The sequence below is a fragment of the Myotis brandtii genome, unplaced genomic scaffold (genome assembly GCF_000412655.1).
Source record: "Myotis brandtii unplaced genomic scaffold, ASM41265v1 scaffold953, whole genome shotgun sequence".
Classification (NCBI taxonomy): domain Eukaryota; kingdom Metazoa; phylum Chordata; class Mammalia; order Chiroptera; family Vespertilionidae; genus Myotis; species Myotis brandtii.
In genome coordinates, this window is record NW_005371933.1 from 802,919 (window position 1) to 823,312 (window position 20,394).

The window sequence follows — 20,394 nt, forward strand, 5'->3', positions numbered from 1 at the left end:
ATATATTTCAGAGAGGAAGGGAGAGGAAGAGAGAGAGAAACATCAATGATGAGAGAGAATCACCAGTTGGCTGTCTTCTGCACACCCCCTATGGGGAATTGCGCCCACAACCCAGATATGTGCCCTGACCAGGAATCAAACCGTGATCCCCTGGCTCACAGGTTGATGCTCAACTACTGAGCTATGCCAGTCGGGCAACTCTTTCCATTTTGAGTACTGGGTATAGACCTGTGCTATCCAATGCAGTGGCCACTAGCCACATGTCTATTTAAATGTGAATTTAAATAAATAAAATGTAAAATTCAGTTGCATGAGCACAATAGCCACATTTCAAATGCTCAATAGCCACAGGTGGCTAATGGTTACTCTATTGGACAGCAGAAATATAGAACATGTTTATCATCGTAGAAAATTCTCCTGTACCGTGCTGGTCTAGAAACAGAGATATTCTGATAAGAATGAATACTGAATGAATGAAAGAATGAGTGAATAAGCAGCATTGTTTTCACATAACTACTTGATAAGAGAGGGTATAGTAGTACACAGGAATATATACCATGGTTATTAATAAGAACATCTGATAGTTATATAGCAGTATACTTTTCAAATTTTAAAACATTTTAATGTATGTGACTTTATTCAGTCTTTTGCATGAGTCTTTTTAATAATTAAAGTCAATGTCTTAATTTTACAGCTGAAGAAAAGTAGCATCCAAAAGACTAGTCTTGCCCCACTGGTGTGGCTTAGTGGTTGAGCATCAACCTATGAACCAGGAGGAGGTCATGGGTTCGATTCCTGGTCAGGGCACATTCCCAGATTGCGGGCTCGGTCCCCAGTGTAGGGTGTGCAGGAGGCAGCCAATACAAAATTCTCTGTCATCATTGCTGTTTCTATCTCTCTCTCTCTCCTTTCCTCTCTGAAATCAAGAAAAATATATATAGCCCTAGCTGGTTTTGCTCAGTGGATAAAGCATCAGCTTGCAGACTGAAGGGTCCCATCGATTCGAGTCAAGGGCACATGCCTGGGTTGCGGGCTCGGTCCCCAATGTGGGGGGCAGGAGGCAGCCGATCAATCATTGATGTTTCTGTCTCTCTGTTCCTCTCCATTCCTCCCTGAAATCAATAAAAATATATATTTAAAAAAAGAAAAGAAAAAAAATATATTTAAACAAAACACACACACACACACACACACACACACACACACACACAAAACCCCAAAAGACTAGTCTTGTAACCTTGTGGAGGACTCTAGGCCTTTCTGAGGCAACATTTCTTCAGCTGTAAAGTGAAGATTGTGACTAGATTCAGACTTAGAGGTCATTTCCATACAGAGAATGTAGAAGCCAGAGAACAGATGAGAACCCAGAGATGAGACTGGCAAACAGGACATATAGACAGGGATGTGGTAACATCCCAGCCGAAGTTAGTAGTAGAGATTTGTGACAGAGAGAAAGGCAAGTTGGGGTGGGATCCTCAAGGTCGGAGTGCCTGATGGTGCATCTGAGACCAGAGAAGCCACAGGTCCTTCGGGAGGAGCCTATCTGCTTGGATGGATCCATGAAGGTTTGAAAACCAGGAGCAGCCTAGCCCAGGAAGAAAACTGGTGCAGATAGTGTCTACGAGTAAAAAATCAGGGAGACATTTCACCGAGCTGTCATGGACTGCCTGGGTACAGTGTGGTCGGCATTTGACAGAAATGGCATAGCTTCTCCAGGGACTACTAGAGGTAAGAGTGCTTACGCTGGAGAGCAAAGACCAAAATCTTTGGCAGATAAAAAATGCTACTCCTTTGAGTGATGACAGCTGAATAATGCCTAAAAATAGTGGCTACCAGGTATTGAGCTATTATTTTGTACTAGAGGCCCAGTGCACGAGGAGGCACCCCACGGGCTGTTGAGGGAGGTTGAGGGAGTCAGGCCTGACCGACGCAGCAGGAGGCCAGCCCAGCCTGACTTCTGCCCCAGGCCCCCCCTGCCTGTGTCCACTCCAGATGCTGGAGCTGCCGCGCTGGCTCAGACACCCCCTCTCCCCTGCTCCATCTCAGCTTCAGGCCTCACCTGCCTGCGCAACCTCCTCCTGTCTGGTAGTCCCTTTAAGGCAGTGGTTCTCAACCTTCTGGCCCTTTAAATATAGTTCCTCATGTTGTGACCCAACCATAAAATTATTTTCGTTGCTACTTCATAACTGTAATGTTGCTACTGTTATGAATAGTAATGTAAATATCTGATATGCAGGATGGTCTTAGGCGACCCCTGTGAAAGGGTTGTTCTACTGCCAAAGGGGTCGCGACTCACAGGTTGAGAACCGCTGCTTTAAGGCGTCCTGGCCTAATTTGCATATTACCTCTTTATATATTAAGATAAGATACTATACATGAATTCTCATAACACCTTTGTAAGCTGAACAGTGTTCTCAACACCATTGTACAGAAAAGGAACTAGTGGTGTACTGGAGCTGGTTCTTACTGTTTTGTGAGACCTTGTTGCTGAATTTTCATGACTTTTGTTACCCAGTTAATATACATTATTAGCTTGAAATCGACTATGGTGGGAATATTTATAACGTGGAGATTGGTAAATGCTACCAATGAGGGCCTTTACCTAACCCAGAGAGCGAGGGTGTTCAACATTTAGCAGCACAGCACTGAAACAGGCTCAGAGAGGTTTAGCAACTTGGCAAGGTTCCACAGAGAGTAGCAAGTGGCAGACCTAGGCCAGTCTCCTTCCTCTAATGCCCATTGTGATTTTACTGGGGACCATTTTATACTGGGGAATAAAACTGCTCATCTTACTTTATTACCAAAGAAACACTATCTTGCTCACCAAGGGGTTAGGGATAAGGAGCTTTTCAGGGCTTTTCTTCAGGGCCTGGAATTCAAGCATTTGCCATCTCCATAACTCAAGATGAGTCTAAGGTGTGTGTGTGTGGGGGGGAGATCATGACCCTAATGCTCTGGCAACATTGCATTCATATTTTATACAAGTGAATAAATACGTATATATTTCCCCATCTCCTCAGTGAATTTCATTAAGGAGAACAGTCAAGCCCTCATTCAAAGAATGGGAATGACTGTTATAAAGCAGGTTGTGGACGAGCTCTTTGTGTGGAATGTTCTGAATTTTGAAGAAGTAAACATCATTTGCTGCGAGAAGGTTGAGCAGGATGCTGCCAGAGGGATCATTCACATGCTTTTGAAGAAGGGTTCCGAAGCCTGTAACCTCTTTCTTAAATCCCTTGAAAAGTGGAACTATCCTCTGTTTCAGGACTTGAATGGACAAAGTAAGTATCAGATTGCTTTGTATCTTCCACAAATAGACTAAGCCATGGTGAAGACCTGTGATCCCCTGACAGAGCCTCTGCTCTCCTCCCTCTTCATATCACTGGGTGGTGTCCATGGTAGGGAAAAGCTCAGGCACTCTCAGAAAAAACTCCCATTAGATCGCTTGACGGTGAAGCCAATAGGTGACTCCAGGCTCAGGGAATAGCTGATTTAGAATAGCCTCACTTCAAAACCAAATTGGACCATGGAGGCACCTAAGAAGTCCATGCAGTAGTGGTTTCCGCCAGCCCATGATCCAAGCACCGTGGTAAAGAAAGCCTGACTAACTAAAGAAGCATGATTCTGCTTTTCATGAAATAATAATTTAGTTTTTATTTCATTAAACTGGTAAATTACTTCAGGACAGATTTTAATCAAAGTTAAGGCCTGATCAGCCATCTTCCCACTGTTCTCAGGCACTTTTCTTAACCCAAACACAGACTCCTCCCATTTCCAATCAGCTGCTACAAGAGTTGGTGGTGGGAAGGAGGAAACAGAAGTCAAGAGGGGAGGAAGGGCAAAGGGTGACAGGGAAAAGCAGGAATAAATATTTGGAAGCCCTTGTGCCCGCTGAGAACTGGGGAAGGGAATTAAAACCATCAGTAGAAGATTCTCAGCCTTCTTCCCCCTCCATTCTCCTGAACTCTGGGCTTTGGGGAGACACAGAACTGGGTCCTCTTTAATTTCACCTCTTCTCCAATAGGCCTTTTTCATCAGATGTCAGATGGAGACTTAGATGATTTGGCTCAAGATTTAAAAGATTTATACCATTCCCCATATTTTCTGAACTTCTATCCCCTGGGTGAAGATATTGACATTATCTTTAATTTGAAAAGCACCTTCACGGAACCTGTTCTATGGAGGAAAGACCAGCGCCATCACCGTCTGGAGCAGCTGACCTTGAGTGGCCTGCTGGACACTCTTCAGAGCCCCTGCATCATCGAAGGGGAATCGGGCAAAGGGAAGACCACGCTGCTACAGCGAATCGCCATGCTCTGGGCCTCGGGAAAGTGCGGGGCCCTGACCAAGTTCAAATTAGTCTTCTTCCTCCGTCTGAGCCGGGCCCACGGTGGACTCTTTGAAACCTTGTGTGACCAACTCCTGGATGTACCCGACCCGATCAGAAAGCAGACTTTCATGGCCATGCTGCTGAAGCTCCGGCAGAGGGTCCTTTTTCTCCTGGATGGCTACAACGAGTTCAAGGCCCAGAACTGCCCGGAAATCGAAGCCCTGATAAAGGAAAACCATCGCTTCAAGAATATGGTCATGGTCACCACCACCACCGAGAGCCTGAAGCACATCAGGCAGTTCGGGGCCCTGACTGCCGAGGTGGGGGATATGACGGAGGAGAGTGCACAGGCTCTCATCCGGGAAGTGCTGATCAGGGAGCATGCAGAGAGCTTGGTGCTGCAAATTCAGAAGTCCAGGTGCCTGCGGAATCTGATGAAGACCCCACTCTTTGTGGTCATCACTTGTGCAATCCAGATGGGGGAAAGTGAGTTCCACTCCCACACACAAACAACGCTGTTCTGTACCTTCTATGACCTGCTGATACAGAAAAACAAGCACAAACATAGAGGGGTGGCCGCTAGTGACCTCACTCAGAGCCTGGACCACTGTGGAGACCTGGCTCTGGAGGGCGTGTTCAACCACAGGTTTGATTTCGAATCAAAGGATGTGTGCAGTGTGAACGAGGATGTCCTCCTGACAACTGGCCTCCTCTGCAAATACACGGCTCAGCGGTTCAAGCCAAAGTATAAATTCTTTCATCAGTCATTCCAGGAGTACATAGCAGGCCGCCGACTCAGCAGTTTATTGGCATCTCGGGAGCCCGAGGAGGTGACCAAGGGGAACGGTCATCTGCAGAAAATGGTTTCCATTTCAGATATTACATCCAAGTACAGCAACCTGCTCCTGTACACGTGCGGATCGTCTACCGAAGCCACCAGGACTGTCCTGAAACACCTGGCAGCCGTGTGTCAACATGGCAGCCTCCCCAGCTTCTCCATCACCAAGAGGCCTCTCTGGAGGCAGGAATCTATGCAAAATGTGAAAAGCACTACTGTGCAAGAAATTCTGGAAGCCATAAACACCAGTTCCTTTACAGAGTGTGGCATCAATTTATTTCATGAGAGTATATCCAAGGCAGACCTGAGTGAAGAATTTGAAGCTTTCTTTCGTGGTAAAAGCTTATATATCAACTCAGAGAACATCCCTGATTACTTATTTGACTTCTTTGAGCACTTGCCTAATTGTGCAAGTGCTCTGGACTTCATCAAACTGGACTTCTACGGGGGAGCCACAGCTTCGTGGGACAAGCCCACAGAGGGCACGAGCAGGACCCACAAGGAAGAGTCCTCTGGTACCTACATTCCCAGCAGGGCTGTGTCTTTGTTCTTCAACTGGAAGCAGGAGTTCAAGACTCTGGAGGTCACACTCCGGGATTTCAGCAAGTTGAATAAGCAAGATATCAAATATCTGGGGAAGATATTCAGCTCTGCTACAAGCCTCCGGCTGTCCATTAAGAGGTGTGCTGGTGTGGCTGGAAGCCTCAGTTTGGTCCTCAGCACCTGTAAGCACATTCATTCCCTCGTGGTGGAAGCCAGTCCCCTCACCATAGAGGACGAGCAGCACATCACATCCGTGGCAAACCTGAAAACCTTGAGTATTCACAACCTACAGACTCAGCGGCTGCCAGGTATTGTCAACCTCAGCAGTTGAAGCCGTAATGGAACCTGGCTAAGTACCATGCGAATATTAGGCAGCATATTGTTTTGCTTTACATTTTCTACTATCTTCTCCCAGGTGCCAGGACTTGGAGAGGAGGTGGGAGGACTGGAGGAGGATCTGTGTGGGAGGAAGGCTGTCAGGTTGGGAGGCCCTAGGGAGTTTGGAGAGGAGGTGGGAGGAAGGCTGTCAGGTTGGGAGGCCCTAGGGAGGATTTCCAGGGCTGAAGCTATATACTAGTAGTTTGATTGAATAGCTATATAGTTTATATAGCAAAGTGTGTGTTTGCGTGTGTGTACTGTATTTCATGTACTCACAACTGTAAACCTACTTCCCTGCTCGGTAGTTTGATTGAATGGCTATATAGTTTATATAGCAAAGTGTGTGTTTACATGTGTGTGTGTGTGTATGTGTGTGTGTACTCTGTGTTTCATGTACTCACAACTGTAAACCTACTTCCCTGCTCTCCCTCCCCCTCCATGTACAGAGGGTAAGCTTGGCTTGAGTGAATTCCCCCCCTTCTCAGCACCTCCATCTCCACCCGGCATCCACTGCTTCCCTGCCAGGGGCTCCCCTCCCCACAGCAAGTCTGGGAGGAAATCCAGCCTGTAAACTAATCACCCGCAGGCGCCAGTGGCTAATTGTGTCACTAGATTCTTATCTAGGAAATTGCACAACAAACCCAGCCCCATCTCCACCCCAAGTATTGTTCATTTTGAAAAAAGATTTGGGGAACAGATTTTGTTTACCATGAATTTCAGGCTCCAGACACACACATGCAGGGGCAATCTTTTGGGGCAAAGGAGAGTTTTCCCCAAATTCCAAGTAACACTAAAGATGAGTGTCTGGCCTCGCTGTGCAGATCCGCCCTATGGCCAGGAGCAGGGCTGCTGCCTGGTGTGAAGCTGTGGCAGGGGCCTTGCCCTACTTGACTGTCATCTAAGATCAGTTTTCATTCACAAGTGATGGCCCATTGTGCTCCGCCTCACTTGTCACCTGCAGAGGAGATTTGCTATGATTTAAGAATCTAGAATCTTTGCACAACTAATTTTTGCAACCTCCTACTCGATGCAGGAATGCCTTCTATAAGATTCTAGAGAGTCACCCAGAGGTTATTAGACTCCCTTCTGTGTCAGGAGGCTCATGCTCTCCTCTTCATGGCTCCTCCTTTGTAATGATCATGCACACTGGTCGCCTATGGGCTGGACTGGCCTGCACAGTGTTTAGAATGTTCTTTTTCATGTTTTGTTCTTAATTTTTAAAATCCAGTTTTTGAGTAATATATTCACACGGTCCAAATGATAAAACAATCTAGAGTGAAAAGTCTCCTTCTCCTCCTCATCCCCCAGCCATGACTCTTCTTTCTAAAGGAGTTGCCAGCATTTTGAAATTGGGAGCTATCATGTGAAAATACAGGTTTTTCATTTCTCTTAAAAATTGTTGGATTTGACAACTGAGGGCCCATGTCCTCATTTGGTAACAACTTGTTAGAGCCTAAGATCTGCTCCTGTGCTCTTCGGACAAGACACAAAATCTCCAGTTGGGCACAGAGTCCACCTATTCTACTTCCCTGGCACTTTTTAAAAATATATTTTATTGATATTTTACAGAGAGGAAGGGAGAGGGATAGAGAGTTAGAAACATCGATGAGAGAGAAACATCGGTCAGCTGCCTCCTGCACACTCCCTACTGGGGATGCCCGCAACCAAGGTACATACCCTTGACTGGAATCGAACCTGGGACCCTTCAGTCTGCAGGCCAACCCTCTATCCACTGAGCTAAACCAGTTAGGGCTCCCTGGCCCTTTTTGACATCCTTCCCCGCTTTTGACATTTGAGTTTGTGATCAGTGCTTATTCTTTCTTATGGCTAAAATCACTTCACTGTTGTTTATACCCAAGGTTGGTTTTTACTTTTGCCCTCTAAGTCTTTTCAGAATCTTCCTAGCTCACGCCCTTTTATTCCTGAATAGCTAGTCTTTTCATTCTCTTAACAGTGTTTTTCATAGAACAAAAGTCTTAAATTTTGTTGCAGTCTTTCTTCTTTTGTGAATCATGCTTTTGGTGTCATGTCTCGGTGTTATTCAACTTTATTCTTCTTTCTCAAAAGTCTTTTTTATATTCTAGTTCCTTTGCCTTTCCATGTAAATTTAGACTTACATTGATTATATCACCAAAAACTCCTCCTGGGATCTTGGTTGAAATTACATTAAATTTATAGACCAAGTTAGGGAGAACTGACATTTATATTATGTTGAATCTTTCAATCTATTTGCATGGTTTCTCTTCCCATTTATTTATATTTTCTTTGATTTCTTTTAGCATCATTTTGTTTTGTTTTAATATTTTTATTGATTTCAGAGAAGAAGGGAGAGGGAGAGAGAGATAGAAACATCAATGATGAGAGAGAATCATTGACTGGCTGCCTCCTGCACGCCCTGTACTGGGGATCGAGCCCACAACCTGGGCATGTGCCCTTGACCAGAATGGAACCCGGGATCTTTCAGTCCTCAGGTCGATGCTCTATTCACTGAGCCAAACTGGCTAGGGCTAGCATCATTTTGTAGTTTTCATCATGTTGATCCTGTACATGTTTTATACCTGTATTTAACTTTTTCATTTGCTTGGAGTTATTGTAAGTGGTATTTTAAAAATAATTTGGTTGCCAGTTATTTATTGCTACTATATGGAAGTAAGATTGATTTTTGTGTGTTGACCTTGTAGTCTATATCTTTGCTAAACACTTTTATTAGTTCTAGGAGGTTTCTTTGTTTGTTTTCTTGTTTTGGTAGATTCCTTGAAATTTTTTATCAAACAATCATGTTACCTTCAAAAAAAGAACAGTTTTGTTCCTTCTTTAAAATTTGTATTCCTTTTATTTAATTTTTTTGCCTTATTGCACTGATTATGACTTGCAGTGCAATACTGAATATGAGAATTGAGAGGGAACATCCTGCCTTGTTCCTGACCTTAGGGTGAAAGCATTCAGACTTTCACCGTTAAGCACGATGTTAATTGTAGTTTTTTTCTGTAGATGGCTTTTATCAGGTTGAGGACATTTCCTTCTATTCCTAGGTTGCTGAGAATTTTTATCATGAATGGATGTTGGATTGTGTCAAATATTTTTTCTGCATCAATTTATATGATCATGTAGTTTTTCTTCTTTAGACTGTTATAGTGAATTACATGGATTATTTTCCAAATGTTGAAATAGCTCTGCATTCTCTGTATGAAGTCCATTTTATTGAAGATTTTTGCTTCTATTCTCATGAGTGATATTGGTCTGAAAATTTCTTTTGTTTTATTTTCTTCATCTGGGTTTCATATTAGCCAGTGGAGCTTCATAAAATATGTTGGGAATTGTTCCCTCTACTTCTGTTTTCTAGAAGTGATTTATAGAATTGGTTTATTTCTTCTTTGAATGTTTGGTAAAATTTGCAAGTTAAATTATCTGGACCTGTAGATTTCTCTTTTTAAAAAAATGTAAACTATGTTAATAGATTTATAGGACTATTCAGGTTACCTATGTCGTGTTGGGTGAGTTGTAGTAGTTTGTGCTTTTCAAGAAATGGGGCAATTTTACCTGTGTTGTCAAATTCATGTGTGTAGATTTATTTATATTATTCTCTATCCTTTTAACATCTGCAGTCTTTGTAGTGATATCTTCTCTTTTGTTTCTGATATTGGTGATTTGCTTTTCTTCTTTTCCTGTCAGTCTTGCCAGAAATTGCTCAATTTTATTGATCTTTTCAAATACATTTTCACTGATTTTTCCTACTGTTTATCTGCTTTCAATTTTTATTTATTTCTGCCTTGATCTTTATTAATTTCTCCCTTCTACTTGCATTGGGTTTATTTTGGTCTTCTTTCTTTACTTTCTTAAATAGTAAGTTTAAGTCCAGTTGCATTATATTTGGAGAACATGCTTTTAGCTAAAGATGATGCCCATTTCTGACCAAAAACCATACACTTTGGTGTCAATTTCATGAGCATCTCTTGCCTATGGTAACAACGAAAATCTTCATTGGTAATGGAAATTAATAAATGACAGCTGAACAAAGTCCATTTTCTTTTGGCAGGTGGTCTGACTGACAGCTTGGGTAATTTGAAGAATCTTATGAAGCTTATGCTGGATAACATTAAGATGAATGAGGAAGATGCTATAAAACTAGGTTAGAGTTTTTCTCTTTTTTTTATTAATGTAAGTTTGAGAATAAGAACAGTTAACTCAGTCTACACAAGGCAAGGATGCCTTATGCATTTGTGATTGCATCGGTTTTCCGAGACATTTTTCTCCACCCCTATAGCACCATTTTATGTAAATTGTACAGCACTAGATGGTAACCCTTTGGAGAACAGAAGCCATGATATGTTTTATCTTCCTGGTTGATTGACTTTGCTTGCATTTAAAGCATAGAAACAATGTAAATGTTTAAACTGTGGTTTTATAATTAAGTAAAGCTTCAGAAATCATTGGCTATATTTGTATTTAAAGCAAATAAACAATATTAAAAGGATTATACAGTGGTTTTATAATTAAATAAAACTTAAAAAGTAGAATGGAACACAACAATGAATGTGGATCAAGAAAAAACACAAGCAGAACACGTGATCTGCCTTCTAGGACAGGGAGGTTTCCTGTTGAAGCTGTTTTTCAACAGCTTTGGTGGGGGTGGTCATTTTTTTCTTTTATTGGTTCTTCCCCCCACACTTGAGACCTCAGTTAAAGACTCCTCAGCCTTTTCTTTTTCATTCTGCTTGCCTAAAGACAACCCTATAATTAAAACATGACTGACTTTTTTTCATTATATAGCTTCCATAAGAATAATCAAATTAATTCAGTGAACATTTACTGCATGCCTGTGAGTTACACAGAATATCAGAGGTTGAAGGAGCCTGAGAACATCTAGTCTAATTTTTTTAAAATTTTAAATGTTATTATTGATTTCAGAGAGAGGAAGGGAGAGGGAGAGAGAGAGTAACATCAGTGATGAGAGAGAGTAATTGATCGGCTGCCTCCTGCACACCCTCTCCTGGAGACCATGCCTGCAACCCGGGCACGTGCCCTGACTGGGAATCAAACTGTGACCTCCTGGTTCATGGGTGGATGCTCAACCACTGAGTCACACTGGTGGGGCTAACTTTCCTATTTTACTGCCACTGGAACCTAGAACAGTTTACTGACTTGCCCAAGTTCTCACCAATTGGTAGAAAGGGCGCAAAAACACCTACCTGAGACAATCTGATTCTACTGTTAAGGAATCAGAGTCTGGACGTGAATAAACGAGCCTAAATGTACTATTCATTGAAGAGTTACTGTGCAATCGGTTAGACAGAAAGCACACCAGGCACTTTGACATACTTCTCATTGACTCCTCACAATAGTCCTAGTACATAGGTATAATTATCCCTAAAACCATAGCTAAAAGGTTGAATAACTTGCTTACACTCACACAATTATTAAGTACAGGATCCAGGAACCAAACTGACTGCAAAGCTCATGCTCACAACCTCTGAGCTACGTGTACTCCCAAGACAACAATTAATATTCACCTTCTATGTGCCAGGCACCACACTAAATACATTACATACCTTATCCGCCACCTTCCCAAAGCTCTGCAAGGTAGTTATTAAAAACAGTACATGTCTTTCCTCTAGGTTAGAATACCATCAAGATAAAGCACTATTTTAATGACACAAAGGGATGCCTAATCAATCCAGGGACATTTTAGAACGTTTTCACTTGTACTACTGATAGGAGATCAATCTTTCTCCCGGTTAACATGCTGCATTGGATGTGGTCTTCATTGTGGAGCACCAGGAAGGCCCCAAATCATGCAGTCCTAGCAGGGCCCTGTGAACAGTTATCATAGAAGCACACCAAGGAACTCAAGTCCCCATGCTGCCCTTTGGATTCAGCCTCCACCCCTTCTAAGATTTTTGAAGGGTTTAAAGAGACAGTGCTCACTCAGAAAACCTATTTCTATGAAAAAAGTTGTGGTATACTTGGATACCCATACATGGATACCCATTAAAATACTGCACATTTAAAATAAAAAATAAAAAAAAATACTGCACATTTACTATAGGTTTTCTCATACTACCAAGAGAATGACCTCCACAAAAGAGATTGTATGGCTCAGGAGACTGGAAAGTGAGAGTTGAAAGAAAATCTGCTCTCTTTGGCTTTTTACAGGAAGAGTATGGCAAGGGCAATTGTTCATTGCCTTCTTTTCAGCCATTCATCTATGGTGAAATCAAATTAACTTGGTATCCTAACGCATTTCCTTTCCATCTATTTGCAGCTGAAGGTCTGACAGACCTGAAGAATATGTGTTTACTTCGTTTGACCCACTTGTCTGACATTGGGGAGGGAATGGATTATATAGCAAAGTCTTTGTCAGCCAAACCCTGTGACCTTGAAGAAATCCAATTAGTCTCCTGCTGCCTGACCGGAACGGCTGTGAAAACCCTAGGTAACTGTTGCCTGCACTGGAGAACAGTGTGAGAGAAGATGTGGTGCTTCCATAGTAATTCATGCACACTAAGTCTCTCAAGCAGCAATTTAATTTTCAGAGAAACTGGAAAAGATAATGAAGACATCTGGGTAATATCTAATCTGTTTTTAATGATTTTCTCCACAATTAGAATAAAAATGGATTATAGATGGAGAATAGAGAACTTCAAACTAATTGAAGATGTTATAATTTTAAGAAAAGGTGAAGAGGAAGAAATTAAGAAGTAGGTGCTTGATGCTTGCCATATGTCCTGTTATATAATAACTGCTTAATAAGTATTTGGATGGATGAATAAATAAATGGTTGAGAAGCAGAGAGAGGGATTTCCTTAAATGCGGTCAGGCCTTCTAATTTTTCCCCATTGCCCGGTTAAGATAGAGTTAACGTGCATTAACATAGGCATTGAGTATTTGAGTTCCCAAAGATTGTGCATACTAAGTATGAAAAAAACCTTTGCATATTAGTGGATAAACTGGATTATGTTAAACTATGATGTTTCTTAAATTTAGATTTTGGGGGGAAATAGTATAACCTTTTTAAAAAACAAACAAACAATATAAGCCCTAGCCGGTTTGGCTCGGTGGATAGAGCGTCGGCCTGTGGACTGAAGGGTCCCAGGTTCAATTCTGGTCAAGGGCATGTACCTTGGTTGCGGGCACATCCCCAGTGGGGGTTGTGTAGGAGGCAGCTGATGGATGTTTCTCTCTCATCGATGTTTCTAACTCTCTATCCCTCTCCCTTCCTCTCTGTAAAAAATCAATAAAATATATTTTAAAAATATATAAAATTGATGGGGAAAAGAAAAACACACACACAAAAACAAACAAAAAAGAAGAAAAAGGACTGATGGAGTCTGTCGGAATTACTGAGATTACTTATATGCTAATATGAATCAAAAACTAGAGAAATCCATGATTGGAGAAGGCTAGCAAGCACTGGGAACATGAGAACGAAGAGCACACTCCCTTACTCTCCACCTGCCACTGGGAGGAGCCAGGCTTGGAACTAACAATAGCAACCATCCCCTTTTTAGGTGGAATCCATGGGCTTTTTAAAGCACCAAACTTCAGAATATATTTTACTCTAAGAAAAGGATTCATAGGATTGATTTAAAAAAATAATAGCTAGTATTGTAACAAGAGTATAATTCATGCAAAACGACTAATTTTTTAAAGGAGATTTTTCTAATCAGTCTTGATAGGAAAAGCTTCAACTAGATTAAGCAACCATGATAAATACAGGTGTCCTCACAATCAGAAAGTAGAGCATTCCTAAGAAACCTCTTTTTAAAATAAATAGTTTATAACTTTAAAAAATATATATTTTATTGATTTCAGAGAGGAAGGGAGAGGGAGAGAGATAGAAACATCAATGATGAGAGAGAATCATTAATCGACTGCCTCCTGCACACCCCCCATTGGGGATCAAGCCCGCAACCCAGGCATGTGTCTGACCTGGAATCAAACCATGACCTCCTGGTTCATGGGTCGATGCTCAGGCACTGAGCAACACTGGCTGGGCCCTATGAAACCTTCAATAAGCTAATAGGGCATTAAGCAAATAAGCAATTACCATTGATCTTTATGGAACATTTTCGAGCATTCCCAGACTCCAAAATGACTTCTCTTAGGCTTTTCTTATACCTTAGGACACACTTGCTAACAGGTGCACAATAAATCAAGATAAAGCACAGATGCTCACAGACACAGCTCAAAGCTCTGGCGGTTTGATGCTGAAATGCAGAGTGTACTTCCCAGGAAGGAGCTTGGCTGCGCCACTCTGGATGCTTCTATAAGGCTCTCTGCAAAACAAACAGTGAACGCTATTTTTGCTTTTCGCCTTTTTTTTTGGTAAAAGCAAGGCGAAAATCCTCTTTGGATTTCTTTCAGTTAGCGAAGTGGCATAATTGAACTTTGGAAAGGGGGCAAGTACCTGTATCTGTAGTGAAGAAAATAACTAAGCAGCTCTTAGCTAGAGCGGTGGCATTTTGTGACTAATGTTCTTATTAAAATTTTTATTATTAACATCACAACTATAACTACCAAAATAATCTAAACTGAGGTACACAAAGAACAGCTCATCTCATTGGTTTTCGCTCCTTCATCTCTCCTGCATGTGAAGAGCATTTAAGAATTGGAAGCAACCTCAGATTTCCTCTAGTTCATCTTCCCCATTCTAACGATGAAGACACACGGAGGCGTAGAGAAATGGAGTGACTTTCCTATAGTGACATAACAACTCTAGTCCATGCTGCTTTAGGCTTTACTGAGTAATAATGACCATTTTGCCTTTAGGCTGAAGTTTATTAGTCAGAACTTAAGACCAGGAAATATCTGTCCATTTGGTCACAGTCATGGGAGTAGCCAGATACTTTTGATAATAGCTAATCAAATCTAATAAAGATTCGTATACTCTCAATAAAGAAGACAAAGGCTCAGAATTCTTATAAGGATATTTTTAAATGCATATATAGTTCCCTGATGATTCGTACACTCTCAACAAAGAAGACAAGGGCTCAGAATTCATATAAGGATATTTTTAAATGCATATATAGTTCCCTGATAGTCTTTTTCTTTTGGATTAAATTTTTTTTTCCAGCTCAGAATCTTCACAATTTGGCCAAACTGAGCATCCTTGATTTATCTGAGAATCACCTGGAAGAGGATGGAAATGAAGCTCTGAGTGAACTGAGTAAGAATGACCATTTTGCCTTGGAGATGCACCTTAAGGAAGTCAGGTAGCCCTTTCTTAAACTGCCCTTAAGGAACACAGGCCACGGCTTTTGAGTCACCAGTTTTCACATGCTCACTGCACCTGAGGCTCCCACCTGCTTGCCTCCTTCTATAGAGCCAGTGTCTGAGAGTAGGGGATGCTTAAGACAAACTGGCTCAAGGAGTTAGTAATAAGATTTTTAAGATGTGATCAAGACATCCTGATTGTTTTAAAAAAAACAACAACCTGATACTAAAAAAAAAACAAAAAAAAAAAACCCTGATACTTACTGTCTGAGATTTACTTCGGAATAAGACAGGAGGGAAGGAATTTGTTGAGGATAAAGCAAACATCCATGATTTTCTGTTCGTTAAAAGTTGACACCAACTTTAGTACTCACAGCTTCATTATACTGTCCTGCATAGTGTTTATATATTCTTGAACACTTTCCATAAAATACTAACCAAAAAGTGAGTTGATTCTCACTGCACATTGAGTAGGCTGCAGAGAGAAAGACCACTCCTTCTCCTTTATCACTTCGTCCTTCATCAGTTTTGAGATGGATCCAGTTTCTGAACTGTCTCTGGTTCCTCAAGTTGACAGGCTGCACGTGTTGGAACAGCTCACTGTGCTGATGCTGCCCTGGTGCACTGATGTGCGCGTCAGCCTGACCAGGCTGCTGGAGCAACTGGAGGGGGCCCCACAACTCGTCAAACTTGGGCTGAAGAACTGGAGGCTCACCGATGCAGAGATTAGAATTCTAGGTAGGTACACACACAGAGCCAGGAGAACTTGGTCCTAACGAAGTTCTTAAACTGACTCTCTCTCTTCTTTCCTTCCCCCTCTTGTCCTCCCCACTCCCCTCCCTCCCTTCCTTCCTTTCTTTCATGCCTTTTTAAATTTACTTGCCTCCTCCCCTTTTAAAAATATATTTTTATTGATATTAGAGAGAGGGAGATAGAACCATCAAAGAGAGAGAATCATTAATTGGCTGCTTCCTGCACGCCCCCTACTGGGGGATCGAGCCTGCAACCCAGGCATGTGCCTGACTGGGAATCAAAATATGACCTCCTGGCTCATGGACCAATATTCAACCACTGAACCACACCAGCCCGGCTGCCTCCCCCTTTTTTGTACAAATATATTTAAAGAAATAACATGATTTAAAACACTGACCTGCTTTCAGGTTTTTAAGCATTTTAACTACAGTATTTACATTATTAGACAAGGTGTATTATGTAAAAACAGCTCTCCCTACCCTTAACTGTCTGAAATTCAGCAATGCCACTCCAATCTTGGCTGAAGTTTTTAAGTCACCTGCTGCGTATTCAAAACATATAAAGGTAAGTGCAGCTTTAACTGGTGTCACAGAATATCTGTAAGTAGCTGTGATATAATCCCAGAATCAAATGGAGATATAGGAATGACTGGACAACACCAGCCCCAGGCAGCTGATGAAGGATCCTCATGCTGCCTGGATTAGTTATCAAGTTCTGTGGAACAGACCACCCCAAAACGTGGTGGCTTAAAACAACTATAGACCTTACCTCACAGTTCCTGTGAGTCAGGAGTTTGGGAGAGGCTCAGCTGGGTGGTTCTGGTTTAGGCTCTGTCATGAAGTTGCCGTCCAGATATGGGCTGGGGCTGCTGGAGGATCTGCTTCCTGGGTGGCTGGCTCCTCACTTGGTTGGTGGGTGAGTGCTGGCTGTCAACTAGAGGCCTGTGTCCCACCCCTGGACTTCTCCAAAGGCTACTTGAGTGTCCTCCCCACATGGTAGCTCACTTCCCCCAGAGCAAGAGACCCAAGAGAGAACCAGGTGGAAGCTCCAATGTTTTTTATGACCTAGTCTTGGAAGGTCATTTCTGCTGCATCCTATTATTAGCCAGGTTAGCCCTAGCCAGTGCGGAAGGAGATAATACATGAGAGTGAGTTCTAGGCGATGAGGATCATTGGATCCACCTTGAAGGCCACTGTACCATCTAAGGCAGCGGTTCTCAACCTGTGGGTCGAGACCCCTCTGGGGGTCGAACGACCCTTTCACAGGGGTCGCCTAAGATCATCGGAAAACACATATATAATTACATATTGTTTTGTGATTAATCACTATGCTTTAATTATGTTCAATTTGTAACAATGAAAATACATCCTGCACATCAGATATTTACATTACGATTCATAACAGTAGCAAAATTAGTTATGAAGTAGCAACGAAAATAATTTTATGGTTGGGGTCACCACAACATGAGGAACTGTATTAAAGGGTCGCGGCATTAGGAAGGTTGAGAACCACTGATCTAAGGCAAAGGATTAGTGAAAACAGCCTTGCCTGCCTTCCCCATTTCCCTCACAGATGGTCTAGCTAGCATCTATCTGCAGTGCACATATTTTCAGTGTACAATTCTATGGCATTAAATACATTCACACCATCTTTTTCATCTTTTCCGACTAAAACTCCGTACACATTAAACACTAACTCCCCACCTGCTCCTCTTTTTAAAACCTTTTCTCTTAGAGATGTGTGTGTCTCTAAGTCCCTAGGCTGAACAAGGGTTTTGCCTTCCTTAAAGTTGCTTCAAGTTATGGATTTTCCTTTCCTTTATTCCTTCTCCCCAACCCGGCACCCCAAGTCAACTTTCTTAGCACCTTCCCTTAATTCCTAACTCCACTTCTATCTGCTCTACCTACTCCCTTAATTCCTAACTCCACTTCCATCTTCTCTATCTACTCCCTTAATTCATCAAATCAGATCATCCTTGGTGTCATTCTTCAGGCCCCTCCTCTGTTCTGGGTGATATTGGAGGCAGGTGGCTTCCATGACAGACTAATTAGTTAGCTAATAAATAACCCCTCTCAGGTAACCTCATACCTTAAGTGTGTTGGAAAGGCTGTATCTTTTCAAAGAGGCCATTGGGGAGTGTGTAGAATTAGCATTACATGTGACAGAGGCATTTTTAGGTAGAGACGTTTTAGCATCTTCCAAATCTTTAAGTAGGTAGCTGCCTAATTTGCCTACTTCTGAGCCTGGCCTGTGAGACCAGAGAGGGACATGGTGTGTTTAATGAAATAAAAACTGAGCTAGGTGAAAAAACAAAAACAAAAACACTGAGCTAGGTGGTAATTGCCATGTGATTTTAATTGCCTAGTGCAGTGATGGCGAACCTATGACACGCGTGTCAGAGGTGACACGCAAACTCATTTTTTTTGGTTGATTTTTTTTTTTGTGAAATGGCATTTAAATATATAAAATAAATATAAAAAATATGTCTTTGTTTTACTATGGTTGCAAATATCAAAAAATTTCTATATGTGACACGGCACCAGAGTTAAGTTAGGGTTTTTCAAAATGCTGACACGCCGAGCTCAAAAGGTTCGCCATCACTGGCCTAGTGCCTTATTGCTTCCATATGTAAATGAGAGAAATAAGCATAACCAAAGACTCCAGTATAATTATGGATCTAGCAGACTTACTGAGTGCTTGTGGGTAACTGAAAGGCGGGATTACATGATAGCTCCGAATGCCAGGTTAATTAAATTTAATGTTGGCACGTCCACTTTTAAAAAATAGATATATTTTTATTGATTTCAGAGAGGAAGGGAAAAGGAGAGACAGAAACATCAATGATGAGAGATAATCATTGATTGGCTGCCTCCTGCACACCCCCTGCTGGGGACCAAGCCTGCAACCCTGCCTGTGCCTTTAACTGGAATCAAATTCGGGACCCTTCAGCCCCCAGGCCAATGCTCTATCCACTGAGTCAAACCATCAAGGGCAGCACTTCCACTTTCTTAAAGACATGCTTGGCCACTTCTGCCAACTCAAGCTCTAGCTGCCTATTAATTGCCTTGTCCCCTTCCCATCTCCATCTCTTGCAGTCCCCCAAGAAACTCCCCTGGCCCACAGTAGCAGCAGTCAATTTAGGCAATGACATTGAGTGATGGATATGTGTATGGATGCAGTAGCATAACGAAGCAAATGTAATGAGAGACAGCCTCTCATGAAAGAAAGACTGCCTAATTAGAGAACATGAGATGTGGGGTATGAAATTAGATGCAGTGGTTGGCATGTGCTTTCCTGGAAAAACCCCAAGCCTGGATCGGCCTTAATTTCCCACTTTTTCTGTACCTACACTCAGGCTACTGGGGAAAATCACACAATTTGGCAGATAGGTACACTACAGGTTCATAGTGATAAATTTCAACAGAAATATTTAGAACCAAATGGTAAGAAAACACTATATATCAAAACTTGTGGCATGCAGCAAAAGCAGGGCTTGAAGAAAATTCTCATAGCCTTAAATACTTATATTAAAGATGAAGGGCTGAAAATGAATTTTTCTAAATTATTAGTAAGAAGCCAGTAAAACAAACAAACAACAACAACAACAACAAAACCCACAGAGTAAACACATGATAATAAACATAAACGTATTGGCGTACCTCACTGTGTTGCACTTCGCTTTGTTGAGCTTCACAGATGTTCAGTTCTTTACATATTGAAGTCAACACCCTCCACCAGCAAGAAGACCACAAATCCCTTCGCTGTGGTGCTCTGGAACAGAAACTGGGCAACCAATGGGTCCGGGCTGCCTGTCACTACCTGAGCCAGTTAAGCAGAGACAGTGCTGAATCATATATGAGTGTTTATTGCAATAATGCCGGCAGTATGGGAGTATGCCAGCTGCTTATGTGGGGTAGAAGGACAAAGATTACAGAGGAAAGTAGGAATTAGAAGCATGGGGAAGTAGGCAAGGTTAAGGGCAATGCGGGCTGGGGGTCGCAAAGGGACCAGATTGCTTCAGCAACAAGGTTGCTAACCTTTCCATGATGAAAGGCGGTTCCTGGAAAAGGAGAATGGACTGCATTCCGATGTTAATTCCCATGTCCTGGGGCGTACAACTCTCAGCCAGGTTAGAACAGGGGTCCTCAAACTTTTTAAACAGGGGGCCAGTTCACTGTCCCTCAGACCGTTGGAGGGCCGGACTATAGTTTAAAAAAAAACTATGAACAAATTCCTATGCACACCGCACATATCTTATTTTGAAGTAAAAAAACAAAACGGGAACAAATACAATATTTGTATTTGCATGTGGCCCACGGGCCATAGTTTGAGGACCCCT

General features: G+C 42.1%; 1 protein-coding gene across 2 annotated transcripts in view; it reads left to right on the forward strand.

The window, feature by feature from the left end:
• NLRC4 (NLR family, CARD domain containing 4) overlaps positions 1–20,394 on the forward strand; it is a 33,154-nt gene that overhangs the window by 7,648 nt on the left and 5,112 nt on the right. For both annotated transcript variants that reach the window (XM_014533198.1, XM_014533199.1), the window contains exons 4-9: positions 3,021–3,281; positions 4,025–6,019; positions 10,126–10,218; positions 12,352–12,522; positions 15,163–15,255; positions 15,873–16,040. In XM_014533198.1, coding sequence (XP_014388684.1) covers positions 3,021–3,281; positions 4,025–6,019; positions 10,126–10,218; positions 12,352–12,522; positions 15,163–15,255; positions 15,873–16,040 — 2,781 coding nt within the window. The remainder of the gene's footprint in view (positions 1–3,020; positions 3,282–4,024; positions 6,020–10,125; positions 10,219–12,351; positions 12,523–15,162; positions 15,256–15,872; positions 16,041–20,394) is intronic.